This window comes from Ochotona curzoniae, unplaced genomic scaffold (assembly GCF_017591425.1).
Source record: "Ochotona curzoniae isolate NIBS_2020 unplaced genomic scaffold, NIBS_Ocur_1.0 contig_4516, whole genome shotgun sequence".
Lineage (NCBI taxonomy): Eukaryota > Metazoa > Chordata > Mammalia > Lagomorpha > Ochotonidae > Ochotona > Ochotona curzoniae.
The window spans coordinates 3,420,803-3,439,222 of record NW_024466313.1 but is presented as its reverse complement, the minus strand read 5'-3'; the positions used below and the strand labels follow the sequence as shown (position 1 = coordinate 3,439,222).

The following is an 18,420-nucleotide window of genomic DNA, read 5'->3' as shown; positions in this document are numbered from 1 at the left end:
GAGATGGGATACTTTGGATGGGGGTAGGGTTAATGGGCTTCCCTGCTTGTAGGCATACTAAGGGGGCACCCGAGCCCTGGGCAAAGGCAGGTCAGGGCTGCCCCCACCCAACATCTGCCACTGCCTCCAGGAAAGAACCTTTCAAAGCCGCCTCAGCCCACTGGCCCTGTCCCCTCCGCCCCCACCACCCTTGGGGCTCATGGGCAGTGTGGGGGCAACCCAGGCCAGTCACTCTCAGGAGCCCCCCACATCCTCCACTGCAGAAACACCCCAGGTCCTGGGGGCTGCCATCTCACCTAAGTCCCAGCAGATGGCGCCAACACCCAGGATGTGTGGACCCCCAACCTTCCTGGTCCCTGTCCACGTCACCGTAGACAAACCGGTATGTGACAGTTCCCCGCGGTTGAGGCAGGACCCCGGGGACGGGAGAGCAGCAAATTCAGACACAAACCACTGTGGAGGACAAAGTTGGGCAGACGGGGGACGAGAAAGATGCAGGCAGAACCTTCCTGCGGCCTCCAGGTCAGTGCCCAGCCAGGTTCGGCTCAGAGATGCGGACAGCCTGGTCCCTGCCCAGGCACACAGGGACACTCCTGGGTGTCCAGGTCAGTCCCAGGTCACCATGATGGCGTCGTGGTAAAAGCTCGGGCAGCACGGCTTCACAACCGAGACCAGAAACGAGGGACACACACAGAAGGGCTTGGTCCTAGCTACGGTGGACGTGACGCAGGTGCAGGGGACGGGGCGCACGGCCTCACAGCACCGTGGCCTGCACCACGATCTCGGGGTCCTCGATGTCCTTTTTGCTCTGGACCATCCTCAGCTCCAGCTGGGCGGGGCTGGGTTTCCTCCCCTCCCCAGCCTGGGCTGCAGGACAGAGGGGGCGGGGTTAGAGAGGGGCGGGGCTGAGAAGCTCCTCCCCTCCACGCTCACCCACCCCACTGCTTTCAGAAAGGGGGTTCCACACCACAGCCCACTGTCCCCATCCTAAAGTCCAAGGCCCCCGTGACCCTGTGCATGGCTGCAGGAGCTGGCCATAGTGGCCGGCCCTGTGCAGGCCGCGAGGGTCCCCTGGCGGTACCTTTTGCACACGCAATGGTCCTGCGTAACACGTGCTGCATGGCGGACACAGTCTTCTCACAGGCCATCTGCAGAGACAAGAGGGACCCTGGACCCGGGCCTCTTGGCCCAGACACCACCCACTGCCACCTGCCACGGGCAGTCCTCTCAGCCCCGACCCTGACCCCAACATGCTGCACACTTCGTGGCACAGAACAGGTGCCTAATGGGCGTTCCCACGGTTGACCCAGGAAACAGCTCCTGGCTGAAACTCAGACTCATCACTCAGTGCCTCAAAAGCTGGCTGAGGGTGGAGGGGGCACTCAGCGGGGTGGGGGAGGCTGCCAGAGCCCAGGTCCCTGGCCCTGGAGTGGCTGAACCCAGGGTGTGGCCTTGGGGGCCTGCAGGGAGCTGTGGATAGGCGGCTGCCGCCCTGCACCAAAGAAAGCCCAGTCACTGTAGGTGAGTCACGTGGGCTGGGACCCCACATCCTGGCCCTCAGGGAGGTGGACACCCAGATCCCAGCCTTCAGGGGGGACAGGGACCCATGTCCCAGCCCTGAGCTCTGAGTCTGCAGCAGGATGGACCTGGGAGTCCACTGATCACCCAGGAGTGGTGACCTGAACACCCGTGGGCCCCACATTGGCACTGGCTGCCCCAGACTTGGGGTTCTCCCTGCCGGGGGCCTGGTTCACTCCAGCAGGGCTTCTAAACGTAGTCTTGGTCAGGCTTTGCTATTTCTTCCCCATCAAGGGGGACAGGGCAGCCCGCCACAGTCCCCCACCCCGAGCCCAGGCGCAGCTGAAGCAGCCGTGGCGGCTGACCTTGAGGTTGTCGGGGTGCTTGTGCGTCCAGGCAAGCAGCATGGCGGCAAAGAGGTCCCCGGTGCCCACGAACACAGCGTCCACCCTGTGCATCTCCATGCTGATGCGCTGGGTCACCAAGGAGCCATCGGGCCGTCCTGCAGGCAAAGGGGAAGCCAGCCCCCTTGGGACCCCAGTGTGCAGCTGGGACAGGCCCAGCCAGCCTCCACCCCGGTCACGGGAGGCACAAGGACGAGGCAGGGGTGATCTCCATCAGCAGCCCTGGGCTGTGAGCAGCCCCTATCCCAGCGACTGGAACCTTGGAGGGCCCAGTGGACAAGGAACAGGCGAGGCCCTGAGCCAGTGCCAGTGTGCATGTCGGGGGCAGGCTGCCGCATGGAGAAGGCGTACCGCGAAGGGGCAAGGCACTCACGTATCCGCTGGCTGCCCAGCGCGATCAGGTAGTCGCTCCCCTTCGGGGAGGGCAGGTCGGAGCTGGTGATGACCACGGTGTCAGGGCCCATGGAGTGCAGCAGGTCCATTACCTGTGAGCAGGAGGGCAGGGCGTTGGCGGGCGGAGGGCAGGGCGTCGGTGGGCGGAGGGCAGGGCGGCGTCCGGGCAACGCCAGGGGCTCAGAACCCTACCCTCCCACGCTCGGCCTCAGCCCCGAGCAAGGCGTTCCACAAGGAGCCCTGGCCTGGGCTGGCCTCTCTCGACTCAACACAGGCTCCTGGCCTCACTCAGGCCATTCCCCGGGCACCAGGGTCCAAGTACAGTCTGGATGGAGCTGGTGTGGCCGGCAGAGGGAGGATAAGGCCAGGCCCGCGGCTGCCGGGTGCCTAAGCATGGAGCGGGAAGGGCCTGTGTGCCGCCCCCCATGGATGGCCCCCTCACCGCCAAGGCATCCTCCTGGCTGTGGATCTTCCTGCCACTCAGTAACCTGCAAAACAGACAGGAAGGGGTGGCCTGAGACCCCTCCCCTGGCACCATGCCCCACCGGGAACTGGCATGCTGTGGACGCAACAAACACGTGCAGCGTGGGGCTTCCCAGGGAGTCTAGAGGAACCCGTGTAGTCCTCTGGGCAGACCCCGTCTCCCCCCATATCCCACTTTGGAGGGGGTCCCCAGGTGTCCCCACCCCTCTGCAAGTCGAAACTCCAGAACTGCCCTCTAAGCCGCTTCCTGTTTACAGTACGGGGTCGGGTCAGCGGGGCCTGGCGGTTGACAAGACGGACGCACCACAGGCCCCCCCCCAGTTTGGGGGACTGGATATGCGCCACCTGCTGCCCAGGGCTGGACCTGGCCTCTGTCACCAGGGCAAGTGTGGATAGTGGGCCGCGCGGAAGCAGGATACTCACTCAGCCTCAAACTGGTTGGGGGTGATGATGTCCGCCACGGGCACCACCTGGTCCCTGTACACTGGCAGCAGGTCCTCGGGCACGTACTAGGGACAAAGCGACAGGGCCCACGCTGACGCCAAGGGGGCACACTGACTGCCAAGGGGACACACTGACCACCAAGGGGACACACTGACCGCCACAGGCACACACTGACCACCAAGAGGACACACTGACCGCCAAGAGGACACACTGACCGCCAAGGGCCCACGCTGACGCCAAGGGGACACACGCTGACCGCCACAGGCACACACTGACCACCAAGGGGACACACTGACCGCCACGGCCCACAGGCACTGCCCCCACGGAGGGGGCACACCTGGCACATGGGAACCCTGGAGGCCTGGAGAGGATCAGGGTAGGGTCTGGTCCGAGTTGGGGGCCTGAGGTGAGGAGGGGGAGGTGAGTGCAGGGTGAGAAATGGGAAACACAGAGGGTGGGTGGATGGGGGCGCTGACCCTGCCATGGAACTGGGGGCCAGGCCACTGCTCCCTGGGAAGCTGCGGCTCTAAGCAAGCCCATGAACTGGACAGCCATCAGATGTCCCTCGGGAGAGTGCTCTGGCCACAAGCATGTGGGGACCCGGGACAGCCACCATGCATCGGCACTGGCTCGCTTTCACAGTGTTTTCGGGAACTGCCCAGGGGCCACATGGGGCAAGCCAAGCGGTGGGCACTAGCGGTGGGGAGCTACAGTGCACAGCAGGGAGTCCCTGGAAGCACTCACCATCGAGCCTTCACCACTCCACTTGTCACCCATGACTGGGTCACACACTGCGGGGACAAGGGTACCTGGTCAGCAAAGCCGCCACAGCAGGGACCACCTCCCCAGGCTCAGACTGCATGCCAGCCCCTCCCCCATTGCTCCTATGTGGGGACCCCAGGGTCTGTCCCTTGGGACCTGGCTCTTCTCTGGAGTGGGAGCTGTTCTGGGTTTACCAGATGTCCCTTTTGCGGCCGCTCAGACTGTCAGGCACATGTCCAGTACATTCTGTCTGCCCATGGACACAGGGCTGCTTCCTCCATGGCTCCCTTGACACATGGAGGTCTTGATGACCCCGGGCTGATGAATTCTCTGGGGTTCACTCCATGAGGCACCCCCCTTTGGTATGCAGCAGGCACAACCACAGCCCAGGACATCACAGGTCCTGGGCTGGAGACCCAGCACCTGTGTTACCCATTCTAGGTGGAAATCCTGTGCAATTTACAAAGCCTTGGACCTCTCTGCAGGGACACCGAGCAGGCCTGGGCTAGTACACGCCCTGGGCCTCTCTCTGCAGGGACACCGAGCAGGCCTGGGCTAGTACACGCCCTGGGCCTCTCTCTGCAGGGACACCGAGCAGGCCTGGGCTAGTACACGCCCTGGGCCTCTCTCTGCAGGGACATTGAGCAGGCCTGGGCTAGTACACGCCCTGGGCCTCTCTTTGGGCCTCGGGTTAATGCACTAGGTCTTAGGATGGCAAGCCCTCCCCTCACCCTGCCATGGTCAGCATGGACCCAGATTGGCACACCAGGTACAGAGTGGGTTATGCCAGGGCTGACACACCTGGGAGATGGACAACAGGGAAAGTCTCTGCCCACGGAGTATTTGACATAGCCTTGGCACAGGCAACAGGTAGACCCCAGGGACAGCTGTGCCCATTCACCCCCTGGACCCGAGGCTGACCTGCACCAGCCCCCTTCCTCTCTGCGCCCCTGAGGGCACCCTGAACTGGGGGTCTGGCACCCACCGTACACCAGCCTGGAGTTCTGCCGTTTCAGTTCCTGCACGATGTCCACCACCATGGCCAGGAAGGACTTGTCCCTTGTGTAACCTTGGGAAGGCAGGGAGAGCTGGGTCAGCCCCTGGGGGCCAGGGAAGATCTAGGTCCCTGACAGCCTGTGGCCATGGGGGACACGGGTGGTGACTGTCCCTTGTCCTGTGCTGTCCGCTTTCCACGGTCAGCAGTTGTTTTTAACACACAGGCTGGTTCTTTGGTTGGGAACTTGACGAACACGCCAGCACAGCGGTGGCAACGTCGCCTCTGCCGGGGCTCCCCTAACACTCCCCGCCAGGGGACGCCTGCAGGGGGCATGGAGACCCTCCGTGAGGGCACCGCCCACGGGCAGCACAGGTGGGCAGCACCGCCCAGCCCTTACCTGTGAGCACGTAGTCGTACTGGTTCACGCTGTTGAGCTTCAGCCCCTCGTACAACTCCTGCAGCTCACTCGAGTTCAGCACTTGGCCCTTCCAATGAGCATAGCCTGCGGAGCGGACGGCTCAGGCCACAGCTGTGCGCACACTGCCGCCCGCGTGCCCATCCCGAGACTGCCACGCTTGGCCACTCAGCGGGACCCGCCCCTGAGCTCTGAACCTGCCCCTCCAAGGTGACAGGTGCACACCCTGGGGGGCCCGAGTCTCCTCCACAGACCAGACACTGGGAAGGACACCCCCAGCCCGGAACGCTGCCTGCCTTCCCCAGCCCCGCATGTCCCCCTGACCATGGCACACGCTTATGGCCATCTACACCTGAGGCTCTGGGGCCCCTGGGCACTCTGGGCATAGCAGGGGTTACCATGCCCCGTCTTCCCATTTTCCTTTCACTGCCCCCCCACAAACATATCAAGAAGCACACAAACCCCAACCAAGACACATGTGTGTGGAAACAGACACCTGCTCTGGTCTGAAGGGGCCTGATGTTACGTGTGTACTCCAAGGCTGCCAGCCTCGGGGTGGGGTTGCTGCAACACGCGTGCCTGGCAGTCATGTCTGAGGTTGCCCTGCACTTCCCCAACAGGGACACTGCACACGGAGGGGTCCTCACATGCCCCGCCCCGAGCACAGACGACTGTCCCGACTGTCCCGAGGTCGTTAAGATTTACATGAAAGGCAGGGTTATGAAGAATCTTCCACTTGCTGGTTCACTCCCGTCTAGCTGGGTCAGAGGGGCTGCAGCCCTGGGAGGGCCCTCTTGGGTGGTGGCTGTGCCTGCCAGGCATTGCTGGATGCCGGCCCCAGGCCTCCCTAGCCCCACCAGAGGCCTCATGTCCACCCTGTGAATGCTGGGTGTCTGGGTGGGAAGGCCCTGGGCCAAGGCCGCCTCCAGCCCAGCCTGTGGGAGTGAGGCAGTGGACGGAGGGCTTGGGGAGTGAGGCAGTGGACGGAGAGCTTGGGGAGTGAGGCAGCGGATGGAGGGCCTTTGTGTGTCTCCCATGTTCTGTCTCTGCCTTGCACATTTTCAAAAATGCAGCAGGAGGTACCGGTGCCGTGGTGCAACCACCCAGGCCAGCACTGGACCCAACCCGGTCATCATCTCCTACAGACACACGAAGGGTCATAACCCGCTTTCCAGAGGTGGCAGAGACCCAGCATGCTTCTGCTACCTGCCCCACGGCTCCCCGCTGAGCCCCAAACCCAGCCACCCCCACCCAAGGGCAAGCCACAGTCCAGCCACCAGCACAGGGCTGGGTCTCCACAACAACCACTGGGCCAAGGCCTCACCTGTGTGGTTTGAAAACTGGACCGAGTTCACAGCATCGATCTCAAAACCCAACACCTGCAGAGACAGAGAGGGGTGTGAGGTTGCTGGGTGGTTGCCAGGGCACTGTGGCTGGCACAGAGAGGGGCGTGAGGGTGCCGGGCGACAGCCAGGGCACTGTGGCTGGCACAGAGACAGAGAGGGGCGTGAGGGCACCAGGTTGCCACCCAGGGCACCATGGCTGGCGCAGGACTGCAGGCTGAGCTTGGGAAAGGGGAGAGCTTACTCACTCTGGTGGGGCAAGCATGCCGTGTGGGCAGCAGGAAGCCAGGAGGCACCTGCCTGGCCTGGTGCTCCAGAGGCATCTGGGCACCCTGCCATGTGGGAGCACCAGGAACTCGCAAACTCTGACCAAGCCTGGGCAGCACGGCTGACCACTCTGCTCCATGGCTCCTGTCTCACGGAGCAGCCAGGGAGAGGGACAGCGACTCCCAGGGCCCCTGAGGACACCACCGGTGCCCACCGGCAGGCAGGGGCAAGGCTGCCCAGCTAGCAGGGACGACAGAGTGGTTCATGCAAAGGAAACTTAACGTCAGGGTCACCTGTCACCAAGTGAGGATTATGGCCAACTGGCTGCAAGCTACATTTGTTTACAGCTTTTCATCTGGAAGGCAGCAAGGAGCTCTCAGCTGCCATGGGACCGGGGTGCACATTCCAAGGAAGCTGAGCATTCCAAAGTGGGGTGTAGGATGTGGGTGGCCTCAGTGTTGCTCCTTCTCCGGGCCTTGGGGCTGACACACACACATCTGCAGCCAAGATCGGGGGGCTCGGATGAGCTGCACACCCCTCAGGGCTGCCTAGCCTTGTCCACTGCACCTTCCAGGTCAGCACTGCTGGCATTATCACGAGTGGACCCAAGACTGCAGCGTGGCCACAGGGTCCCTTCCCCAGGTTCAGTGTCTACAGTACCACTTGATACAGTCAGTCATCTCAGGTGCCCAAGGAGTACCCAGCACGGGCAGCACCCATCCCCAGCACGAGGCGCAGGCCTGACCGCCCCAGCCAATCCATAGGAACAGTGCAGCAGGTGCGTGGGGGACGGGGCCTGTTCACAGATCCCAGCTCAAACCGGCACTCACACCCGCAGTTCTGTAGCCACGTGAAGCTGGGTGTGGGAGTGCAGGCTGTCATCGCACAGGGTCACCAGGGGGCCAAGACACAGGCGTTAAGGCCCTCCAGGGTCAGCGGCCCTTCCAGGCAAGCATGGCCTCCCTCCTCGACACCGCATGATGCAGGCTACGTGCTGCCTGGCTGACCGAGTAGACAGGAGGGAGAAGGCCAAGGGGCAGGGTGGGGGAGGCCCAGGGGTGGCCCCTTCCGCCCACGGCCTTCACTTTGGAAGCAGGCACTGCATCTGTGGAATGTCTAAAGTGTGGGCAGGACAGCAAGCGGCAAGGCAGAGAAGGGAGGGTGGCTGGGGCACCGGTGGACCACACCGCTGAGTGTCCGCGGCCAGCGTCCTGTCTTCACCTAGTGCCCTGGGGTTCAGGTCAGCAGGGCCAGGGCTGGGCTCAGCAGCTGTCTCCATCTGGCTCCAGCCCTTGGCTGTTTCCCACCCGGCATTTGAGCTCAACCCACACAGACACAAACATGAGCCAGGCACGGCTGGAGGGCTCGCGGGACCTGTCCTGTCCTCACTGGAGACAGGCTGTGCCATGGTATAAACTGCACAAGGACATTCAGATTCTCTGCTATTGTGGCAGACAATAGCCAGCTGAACCCCTGAAGGAGCCAGGAGCAACTGATAAGGTTTAGATAAAGGACCTGCCAGAGGAACCAGCTGTGTTTTGAGGAACTGTCCCTTGCTGTTGAGATGTAAATGGCTCAAGCCCCTCCTCCCTGGGGGCCTACGTGACAGCCTTCCTTTAAAAGTCTGTGGCTGTAATAAACTTGGGCTTTGACCATCAGTCAGGGTCCACCCGTGTTATTATCGGCTCCGTGACCAAGTTCATCGCTGCCAGACGCTGTACCGTTTAAATAATTTTTAGGACAGTGTGGCGACACGGCAGGTAGAGCCACTGTCTGCAGTGCTAGCTGTGTCTCACCTGCCCGTCTCGGCCACAAGCACAAGGCACTGGACTCAGGTTCAAGCTGATGTCTGCCACCCTTGCCCTCAGCAGCGGTCGTGGCAGGAGCCAGCAGCGGTACTGCCTGGTGCCAGTGGCAGCTGCACAGGAACATGCTGGGGGTAGGGGCGGGCTAACCCAGCAATCACAGAGCCTGCTACTGGCACCCTTGCAGGCCCAGCCTGGCGAGGAGGGAGAGCGGTTCTAGCCGCATGGCCACGTGGCTGCTACCTACCCCTGGCAGACCCAGGAAACCATGGGCAAGCCAGGGCATGTCATGGAGGACCCTGGGATCTCCCTGCAGAGGGGAGATACCCCCGCAAAAATGGGCCGTACTCTACCAATGTCTGAACCAGGAACCATCCCAGCCTGGTCAGGGCTGGAGGAGGCAGCAGACAGCAGCCACCCAGACCTGCTCCCTCCCACTTCCTCCCCTGGCCAGAGCAGCAGGATGCCACAGCCTGTCTTGAATGAGGAAGGGCTGTGAGCTGCCTCTGCCGGGCCCCAGGCGGCCCCAGTGGGCTGGGCGCGCTGCACTGAGATGTACCTTGGACCCAGGCCCAGACACAAAACCCAAAACAGGGTCAAGGTTCTGCTCGCTTTCCTTCTGTCCTTCTGGGCTTCTCTGGAGCTGGGATCAGCCCAGGATGGCCCCAGCCCCAGGGACAGGAAGCGGCCACTCACACAGGTGGTCCCGGGTGGCACAAACCTAGGTCACACTGGCCCCTGCCTGCCAACAGGGACTCTGCTGGACAGGCAGCTGAGGTTTGCAAAGGCTCAGACCCCAGGCGCAGCCGCATGGGCAGGTCAAGGGGACACTGGCAGGGCACAGCCACTGCCCGCACGCCCCAGGTCTCTAAGCTTGGCCAGGGCTAAGAGGCTTCAGTGTCCTGAGCTGCACGTGCAGTGTTGATTAGAACAGAGAACACACACCCCGATACCCCAAGGGCAGTTCTGAACCGCAGGGGAACCCCATCCTGCTCCAGGTGCTGCCTAGCCCCAGCCTGCTGGTGCTCCCCCTGTCCAGGCCAGGTGGCCAGCAGCACCCCCGCAGCCCCCTGGGCAGCTCCACTACTCTATAGTGTGAGACACAGGCAGTGGGGCTGGAGCATGGGACCCTGCAGAACTGCAGGCTTGGGGACAGCCCGGGCGGGACGGCAGCTGTTCCCTTTAGAGGTACCTCCCTGGGGTGTCAGGGAGACCCAGCTGCCAGGTCACCACCCCTCCCCTGCAGGCTGGTGGCCAGCAGCAGCAGTGGCCAGTGGCGCAGGGCCTGGTGACTCCCCTCAGGTGCACCTGACAAGCCAGGCAGGCTCTGCCCCCTGCTGGCTGGAATGGGAAGGGGCGCCCGCACCTGCTCCTTCTGGATTTGAACCCTTACACATAGCACATCTGGCCCCCTGTTCAGACTGGGCCAAACAGGGGACAGCCCAGGGGTCACCGGGGGCCTGTCCAGCCACCTGCCGTTCACCCAGGCCTGCCCAGCCACCTGCCATTCACCTAGGCCTGCCCAGCCACCTGCCATCCACAGTGCCTCCTCTCAAGGCGTGCTCCATTCTGGGCACATTTTGGGGGGCTTTCCCTGCGGGGTAGGGGAGGGGGCGGCGTGCAGGGTCCACTGTCATCCTCTGATCACCTTGGGCTGTGGCCACTCCAGCGGTGAGCCCCACCTGGCCGGCACCGTGGCCTGGATGACACGATGCCAGGGGCCCCAAACACCTGCCACCCCCAACCAGCTCCCTCGGCCCACCCCCCCCCCACCGTAATTTCTCGCAGGGGGGAGGCAAGGGGCGGGGGTTCGAGGGAATGCGCCACAGCGCGGGGCCGGGACTCGCCCCTCCCCACCTGCGCAGCCCACCCGGGACCCCGCGGCGGTCCCAGGCTCCGGGTGCACCCGAGGGAGCCGCGCCTGCTCACCCCCTCCCCCTGCGAGCCCACCGGCAGGCGGGGGCTCCGCGCGCCCGGACCCCCCGTGGCCGCCAAGGTCACGCGGCGCGCAGGCGGCCGGCCCGCGCCGGAGATGAGCGTCCCGGGCCGGGGCGCGCGGGACGGCCGGCCCGGTTACGTAAGCCCCGCGCGTACCTGCAGCGGGAACGTGGCCGCCCGGTTGCCCACGTAGCCGCGGACGACGTGGCTCTGGATGGAGAGCACGCGGCACTCCGCCTCCATGCCGGCGGGGCCAGGCGGGCGTCCCGGGCTCCGGCTCGCGGCTCCGGCGCGGCTCGGCGCAGGCGCTCGCTCCCTCTGACCTCGCCAGCCGCTCCGAGCCCGGAGTCCCGCGCGGCGCCGGGGGCGGGCCGGGGGCGGGGACGCCGCGCAAGTCCCGCCCCGGACGGGAAGGGGCGCCCGGGCCTGGCCGGCTCCAGCGGGGCGGGCGCCGGACGCGAGCACCCGGCGGCCTCGGCCGCTGCCGGGCCGGGGAGGCCGGTCCTGCCCTGCTCGGGCGCCTCGGGGACCTTGGACCCGCCGGCGAGTGCAGGCCGAGCTCGGCACGTCTCCGGGGCCCTGCGCGACCGCACGTGTGCGGGCGGGCCTACCTCGCCCCAAGGTCCCCACCTTCAGAACCTGGCCAGGGAAGGGCATGTCCACACACTGACCACCCCTGACCTACGCTGACCCCCACCCCACCAGCTGAGGGCCGGGGGAACACCTCCCGGGGTTCACACCCCATCTGCTGGTTGTTGCTCACAGAGCTCTGGGCCCTCCCCTTCCAATCCCGGTGGAGTCGGCTCTTGCCACCTCTTCTTTAATGATTTCTCTGTTCACCTGAAATGCAGAGTTAGAGTGATGTTGCACCTGCTGGTTTACTCCCCAAATGGCTGCAACAGCCAGAGCTAGGCCAGATGTAGCCAGATCCGGGAGCGTCTTTTGGGTCTTGCACACGGGCGCAGGGGCCCTAGCACGCAGGCCGCCCTCCATTGCTCTCCCAGGCCGTAAGTAGGAAGCTGGATGGGAAATGGAGCAGCCGGAACCTGATCGATGCCCGTATGGGATGCTGCCTACCATTCTGGCTGGCCAGAAGTCCCACATCTTAGAGTACCGTCCTGGGGACAGAATCTGCAGAGCGGGGCCACTGTGGCACGGCAGGACCTGTGAAGGGCAGGTGAGATGGGCAGCCAGGCCTGGGAGGAGGGGTAGCCTCTGGGCACCTGGCCCTGGGCCCCAGAATGGCCAGGACAGGGCACTGTGCCCCCCTGGAGTGTTAGAGCCGGAGAGCAGGAGTCCAGCTCCAGCTGGGTTCGGAACTCGCGAAGGGTGCGTGGATGAGGCACAAAGAGGAAAGAAAGAGACCACTAGGATTTCATCATCCTAATGGACCATGCGGGAAAGCTGTCCGCTTTATTTATACAGAATCAGTCAAACTCTGGCTCAGACATTTTACGTCATGGTCAAGTGGGTGTTTCTAAGGATAATTCTGCTGTTTGTTTCACCTAAAAACTCTACAAGTTCCTGCTACAATTTTTTTTTTTAAGATTTATTTTATTTTTTATTGGAAAGGTGGATATACAGAGAGGAGAGACAGAGAGGAAGATCTTCCATCCGATGATTCACTCCCCAAGTGAGCGCAACAGCCGATGCTATGCCGATCCGAAGCCAGGAGCCTCTTCCGGGTCTCCCACGCGGGTGCAGGTTCCCAAAGCTTTGGGCCGTCCTCGACTGCTTTCCCGGGCCACAGGCAGGGAGCTGGATGGGAAGCGGGGTTGCTGAGATAGAACCGGCGCCCATATGGGATCCTGGGCGTGCAAGGCGAGGACCTTAACCACTGCGCCACCGCGCTGGGCCCTACAATTCTTATTCTACAAGTTAATCTTGTATCACAAAGAAAAGGAGAACCTAAAGAATGAGGAAAGAATGAAAGCCTAAATACAGGTCCCTTGATTAGCATAAGGTCAATGGGGACAGCCAAGACAGTGGGAATAATAGAAGGCCCTTTTGTAAGACGTTATTATTGACATTAACCTCCAGCTCACACTGAGTAAAAGGCCAGCCTCACAGCAGCAAACAATGCCTGGATGGATTAGAGTTCTTCGGAAGGGTGGTCCAGTGTCCATGCAAGGGGAGGTGGAGCCAAGTTCAGGTGGTCGTAGACACATCCCCGGGCCCTGCCAAACAGTGGGAAGTTCCTTGCGGCCCTGCCTGCAATGGAACAATACCCTTCACACCTTTGTGTCCCCCACATCCACTGCACGGACCCCAACAAAGTGCGCTGGGGTGGGGGCTGGGGTGTGGTCGGGGCAAGGCTTGTAGTTCACGCTCCAGTACCCACGGCCAGGGCTGACCTTGGCTCTGGGGCGGACTAGCTGGAGCGGCTAGGCGGGCCACCTCATCGGGGGACAAGTAATCCCAGTGTCTTCCCGGGACCGTGCAGGGCCTGAATGTGGCCCCACCCTGCGCAGCCCAGGAGCAGAGGGGGTGCTGCAGGGCCTTGTGCTGTGCAGCAGAGACTGGCATGGGGCCCAGGTACCCGGAGCTCCCACGCTTAGCGGCGGGGCACTCCGGCCTGAAAGACCCATGTCGTAACACGCTGCTCTATCTGCTCAGGGATGCACTTGGAATCGGCTCCCACTGCTACATTAGCTGGGGCTGGCGCAGTGGGTAAAGCCTCCACCTGCAGTGTCAGCATTCCATACGGCCACAGGTTCAAATCCTGGTTGCTCCACTTCCCATCTAGCCCCGGTGCGTGGGCCCCTGTGCCCATGGGAGACGTGGATCCCGGCTCTGGTCTGGTCCAGCTCTGGCTGTTGTGGTGAGCTTGACTTGAGACCTGGAGTACAATTTTTAAAAATTTATATTTATTTATTTTTATTGCAAAGTCAGATATACAGAGAGGAGGGCAGAGAGAAAAGATCTGTCTGGCCGGTGCTGCGCCAATCTGAAGCCGGGAGCCAGAAGCTTCTTCCAGGTCTCCCACATGGTGCAGGGTCCCAAGGCACTGGGCCGTTCTGTTGTGCCCAGACTCTGAGATCCCCAGCAATCACAGGAGTCTGAAGTCGATCCAAGAGCACAAGGATGGTTTATTCAAGCTCAGCACAGCCGAGCCTGGTTCTTGGTTGAGAGCAGGCAGCTGGCTGACCGACCATTCAGCCGGCTGGGACCAACAGCCCTTACAGGAGTATGGCCCTGAACAGCACATTCACAGGGTTTTACAGGGGCAGTCCACAATAGCTTGAAAAGGAGCAATTCACAACAGCCTGCACGGTGAGGGGAAATAGCACACATTCCCTGGCTATCGGCTGGACAGCCCAGGCCTGCGGCCACTAAGGGAAGCACCCACTTACTCACTTGGAGCCACCTGTGAGATAACCAGACTTAGGTGGGCCTTGATTCAGAATTGGGGCCCGTCAGTGCTAAAGGTCACATAGGCCATTTGCTCTGCAAGCTCACACAGTTTCTTAGTAGAAAAGAGCCGTGAGCAAATGGTTGGGGCTTTGATACTGAGGTTCTTCAGTCCTTGACTGTTCTCCCCGGCCACAAGCAGGGAGCTGGATGGGAAGTGGAGCTGCCGGGATTAGAACTGGTGCACATGGGACCCTGGCGTGTTCATGGCGAGGACCCCAGCCGCTAGGCCATCGTGCAGGAGGAGTAGCAGCCTGTTAGCTGTTATTCTGCTAGATCTAGGTAGCTCCTTTGTGCATTAAAGGGCCAGTCCCCCCAGCCTTCCAGGCGGCTCCCTGCTCAGAGGCGAGAGCTGAGAGGGCCCTTCAGCAGTCCCTTGTACCGCTCTGAGGTCACGACTGTTCACCCCTCACAGGATCCCACGGGCCACTGCGCTGCCTGTGAGTGTCGGAACAGTGTGGGCAAGCCGAGGCGTGGGCGAGCCGGGGCAGGTCCTCCTCCACGACCTCCGGTGACTGCGAGTCCCCACTCCCTCTGGCTAGACAGTCAACTCCTTGTGGAGGCCGAGGTCGCAGAGCTGGACAGCTGCAGCTGATCTGGGTTGCAGGCTCCTCCATGGGCTCGTCACGTGCTGGTTCCCCGGAGCTGCTGCTCCTGGCTGCTGCGTGTGGAAGTCGGGAGACAGTCCCACGCAGGAAGCAAGGGTGGGTACGAGTGTGGCTGTGAGTGGCACAGGCGCTGCCCGTCCAGAGCGTGCAGGAGCCAAGAGGGCGGACTGTTCCACCAGAACAGAGGGCCTCTGGGGATTTGGAGCTCAGCCCAGGGCAAGGGGCCAGAGCAGGTGTGCTGCTGAGTCAGTTCTTTCCAGAAAGATAAGGCGACTTCCTGGGAGCCGCCTGTGCCCTGGGCAGAGTCCAGGTTCTCTCCCCACCCTTGGCCCTTGAATGAGTGGGGGTCGCTGCTCCCCCCAGGGCAAATGCTCACCAGCCATGTGGCCTACCAGGACGGATGACATGTCTCCCTCTGCCAGTGCGTCCTTCAGGTCCCAAAATGAGCTCCTTCCTCCTGGCTGCTGACTCCTCCTCTTCTTTTTTTTTTTTTTTTACAGGTTTATTTTTTATTGGGAAGTAAGATTTTACAGAGAGACAGAGAGAAAGATCTTCCATATGCTGGTTCACTCTACAAATGGCCACAGTGACTGGAGTTGAGCTGACTGGAAGCCAGGAGCCAGGAACTTCCTCCAGGTCTCCAACGTGGGTGCAGGGTCCTAAGGCCACAGGCAGGGAGCTGGATGGGAAGCAGGGTCCCCGGGATTAGAACTGGTGCCCATATGAGATCCTAGTGGATGCAAGGTGAGGATTTAGTCACTAGGCTAGCACACTGGGCCCTTGCTTCAGATTTCCTTCTCTTCTACGACTTATTTTATTTATTGGAAAGGTAGAGGGACAGAGAGAGAGAGATCCTCCATCCACTGGTTCACTCCCAACTGGCTGCAACAAATATCCAGGCTGAAGCCAGGGGCCTGGAGCTCCACGGTCTCCCTGTAGGCGCAGGATTCACTCTGATCATCCTCGACTGCTTTCCCAGGTGCAGGGAGCTGGATCCGAGGCAGCTCTAACCAGCACCCATATGGGATAGTGCCACTGCAAGCGGCGGCTTAACCGGCTGTGCCACAGTGTCAGCTCCCACGATCTTCCCTTGCCTCTGATGTTTGGCAGCTCGTGTAGCTTACTCCTGGGGAGAACTTCGTCTGGTACGAGCCTTGCTGCCGTGTGCCAAGCCCCTGGGCTCCACGCCTGCTGTGTGCCCCCGGGTTCCGCGCCTGCCGTGTGCCAAGCCCCCGGGCTCCCTGCCTGCAGTGTGCCAAGCCCCTGGGCTCCACGCCTGCCGTGTGCCAAGCCCCCAGGTTCCGCGCCTGCCGTGTGCCCCCTGGGCTCCGTGCCTGCTGTGTGCCAAGTTCCTGGACTCCACGCCTGCCATGTGCTGAGCTCCTGGGCTCCTTGCCTGCTGTCTCACTGAATTTGCACTCACATGGTCCTGGCTACTGTCTCTCTCTTCTCCTGCTGTTCCCCCTCTCATCATGGCTCCAAGCCTCTGGCGGGTCCAGTCCACCGAGGGTCCGGGGCAGGCCCCTCTCTGTCCTGTGAGGACCTGCCTGGCAGTCCTCCCCCACGTGGAGTTGTGAGTGACCTGGAGTCCTGCTGGTCAGTCCCAATGGCGCCCAGCAGCAAGCATGACTTTAAAATCTAAAACATCGATCAGGGTCTCGTGTCTGAAACATAAGGAGAACATCAAACACACCCCTTGGGACAGAGACACAACGCCCATGGAAGCTCTGGTGGCCCGTCAGAGATGACCAGAGAGCAGGTGAGGCCAATGGTCCAGTGGCGCATGTCCCTGGGGAACACCGAGTGAAGCAGGGACCAGGCCAGAAGAGACAAACTACTCGCTGACCACGCCCACGGCCCTCCCTCCCAGCTGGGAGTGCAGCGGGGCAGGGCCGTCCTGGGAGACAGTCTGGGTGGGGCCTCTGACAAAGTGGACTCTTTCTGGGGCCGGTGTGGTGGCCCAATGGGCAGTGCTGCCGTCCATGGTACGAGGCCTGGCTGTTCCACTTCCCATTCAGCTCCCTGCTGGGAGTCCTGGGAGAAGGATGACCCAAGTCCTAAGGCCCCTGCTCCCAGCGGGAGACTCAGACGAAGCTCCAGGCTCTTGGCTGCAGCCTGACTCGGTCCTGGGCTTGTGGCCACTGGGGGAGTGAACCAGCAGATGGAAGAACTGCAACTCTGCCTCACACATAAATAAATCTTGTAAAGAGAGAAACTGTTTTTACCAGACAATTCACAGCTGCCTCTGGCATTCGGCCAATGACCTCAAACATTCTGCCCCCGCAGGACTGCACGCCAGTTTGCAGCAAGCTGCTTGCAAAACCTAGAGCTATTGCAACAGAATAAAATAGTGATGAAGAGAGAGGGAGGGAGCGGCACACAGCCCGCTGGCTTAATCCTGTCTTCACTGGTGGAGCTGTCAGGCTGACAAGCAGGTGCAGCCTCCAATCAGAGGCCACAAGGCGGGGTGTGGCACTCCTGGGCTGGCAGGCACGTGGTGCCGCCGTGTGGTGGGGGTCCCCTTCTTGGACGCTTCCCACTTTCTGTGCCTGTCACCAATAAGGTGTTCAAATGTGCCTTTTGGGAACAGTGTGGCCTCTGACCCCAGCCTCTGGCCTCTGCCAGTCACGGTTCCTTGGATCCTGTGGCTGGTGGCAGAGTGTGTGTGTGTGTGGGGAGGGGGGGACAGGCTGCTGGGGAAGGCCCTACAGAGACCCTGGTCCCTTCTGCCGTGATGAGAATGAGGCCTTTGGCCAACCAGGAAGTGGACCCCTTCCAGGGCACCCCTCCTTCAGGTGAGTCCTGCCAGGCTGCAGGGACATGGTGGGCTCCCTCCTGCAAGGTGGTGTGGCCAACAGGACAGGCTATGCGGTTGAGATGGGGCAGGTGTGCATGGAGGCGGGTCAGCTGGCACATGGAGAGGCGACTCGGGGCACACGCCCAGGCCCCGCCCAGACCCCTCTTTGCAGCGCTGTCATCGGCAGCATGGTGGGAGGTGTGCATGGCAGTGTCTCTAGGGGCCCAGGGACCAGAAACACACCCAACCTCACATCCTACCAGCTCGCCTCTAGGGCAGCAGCAGGACCCTAGAGGCGAGCAGGTAGATGAGGCTGGGTGCCCTTCTTGGGGGGGGTTGGGGGACGGGAAACATGGAGTAGCCATTGTGTGTGTGTGCGCGTGCACGCGTGTGGGGACCGGGCTGGGGAAGCTCTCCCCCACTGCCTGAAGGGGCGTTGAGGTTGTGGGAAGAACTTGGAGGGACGTTCTGGAATCTGAATCCTGGACACAGCCTAGGGATGCCCACGGTGGCCTCCGTGGACACTTGTGGGCTCTCAGCTCTTCCCTGGGATGCCCTGCTGACCCGCTGAGTGACCCTGCTCATCGTTTCTTTTTAAGGGAGAGAGAGAGAGAGAGATTGATTTGTGTCCCCTGGATGAGAGAGAGAGAGAGAGAAAGATTGATTTGTGTCCCCTGGATCACACACTCGCAAAGCCTGTAAGAACTGGTTAGGCCCTGCTGCAGGGCTGCGTGCTGCCCCAGGGCCTGCACTGCTAGGAAGCTGGCGCTGCCGGAGTGCGGCTGTGGGCGCCTGCACAGCCAGGCAGGCCTCGGTGCCCGAGCCTGTATGTCTG

At 62.1% G+C, this 18,420-nt stretch overlaps 1 protein-coding gene across 2 annotated transcripts; it reads right to left on the bottom strand.

Moving 5' to 3' along the window:
• Positions 1–481: 481 nt before the first annotated feature.
• PDXK (pyridoxal kinase) lies at positions 482–11,080 on the bottom strand. Of its 2 annotated transcripts, XM_040986679.1 has the most exons (11): positions 10,926–11,080; positions 6,741–6,795; positions 5,399–5,503; positions 4,990–5,073; positions 3,987–4,033; positions 3,222–3,307; positions 2,758–2,803; positions 2,296–2,407; positions 1,884–2,020; positions 1,082–1,148; positions 482–867 (listed from the first exon to the last, which is right to left on the bottom strand). In XM_040986679.1, the coding sequence occupies exons 1-11, from the start codon at positions 11,010–11,012 to the stop codon at positions 755–757; spliced, it is 939 nt and encodes a 312-aa protein (XP_040842613.1). In that variant the 5' UTR covers positions 11,013–11,080; the 3' UTR covers positions 482–754. The 2 variants fall into 2 exon arrangements, with proteins under 2 accessions (XP_040842613.1, XP_040842612.1); XM_040986678.1 differs by lacking the exon at positions 482–867 and having other exon boundaries at positions 900–1,148.
• Positions 11,081–18,420: the final 7,340 nt, after the last annotated feature.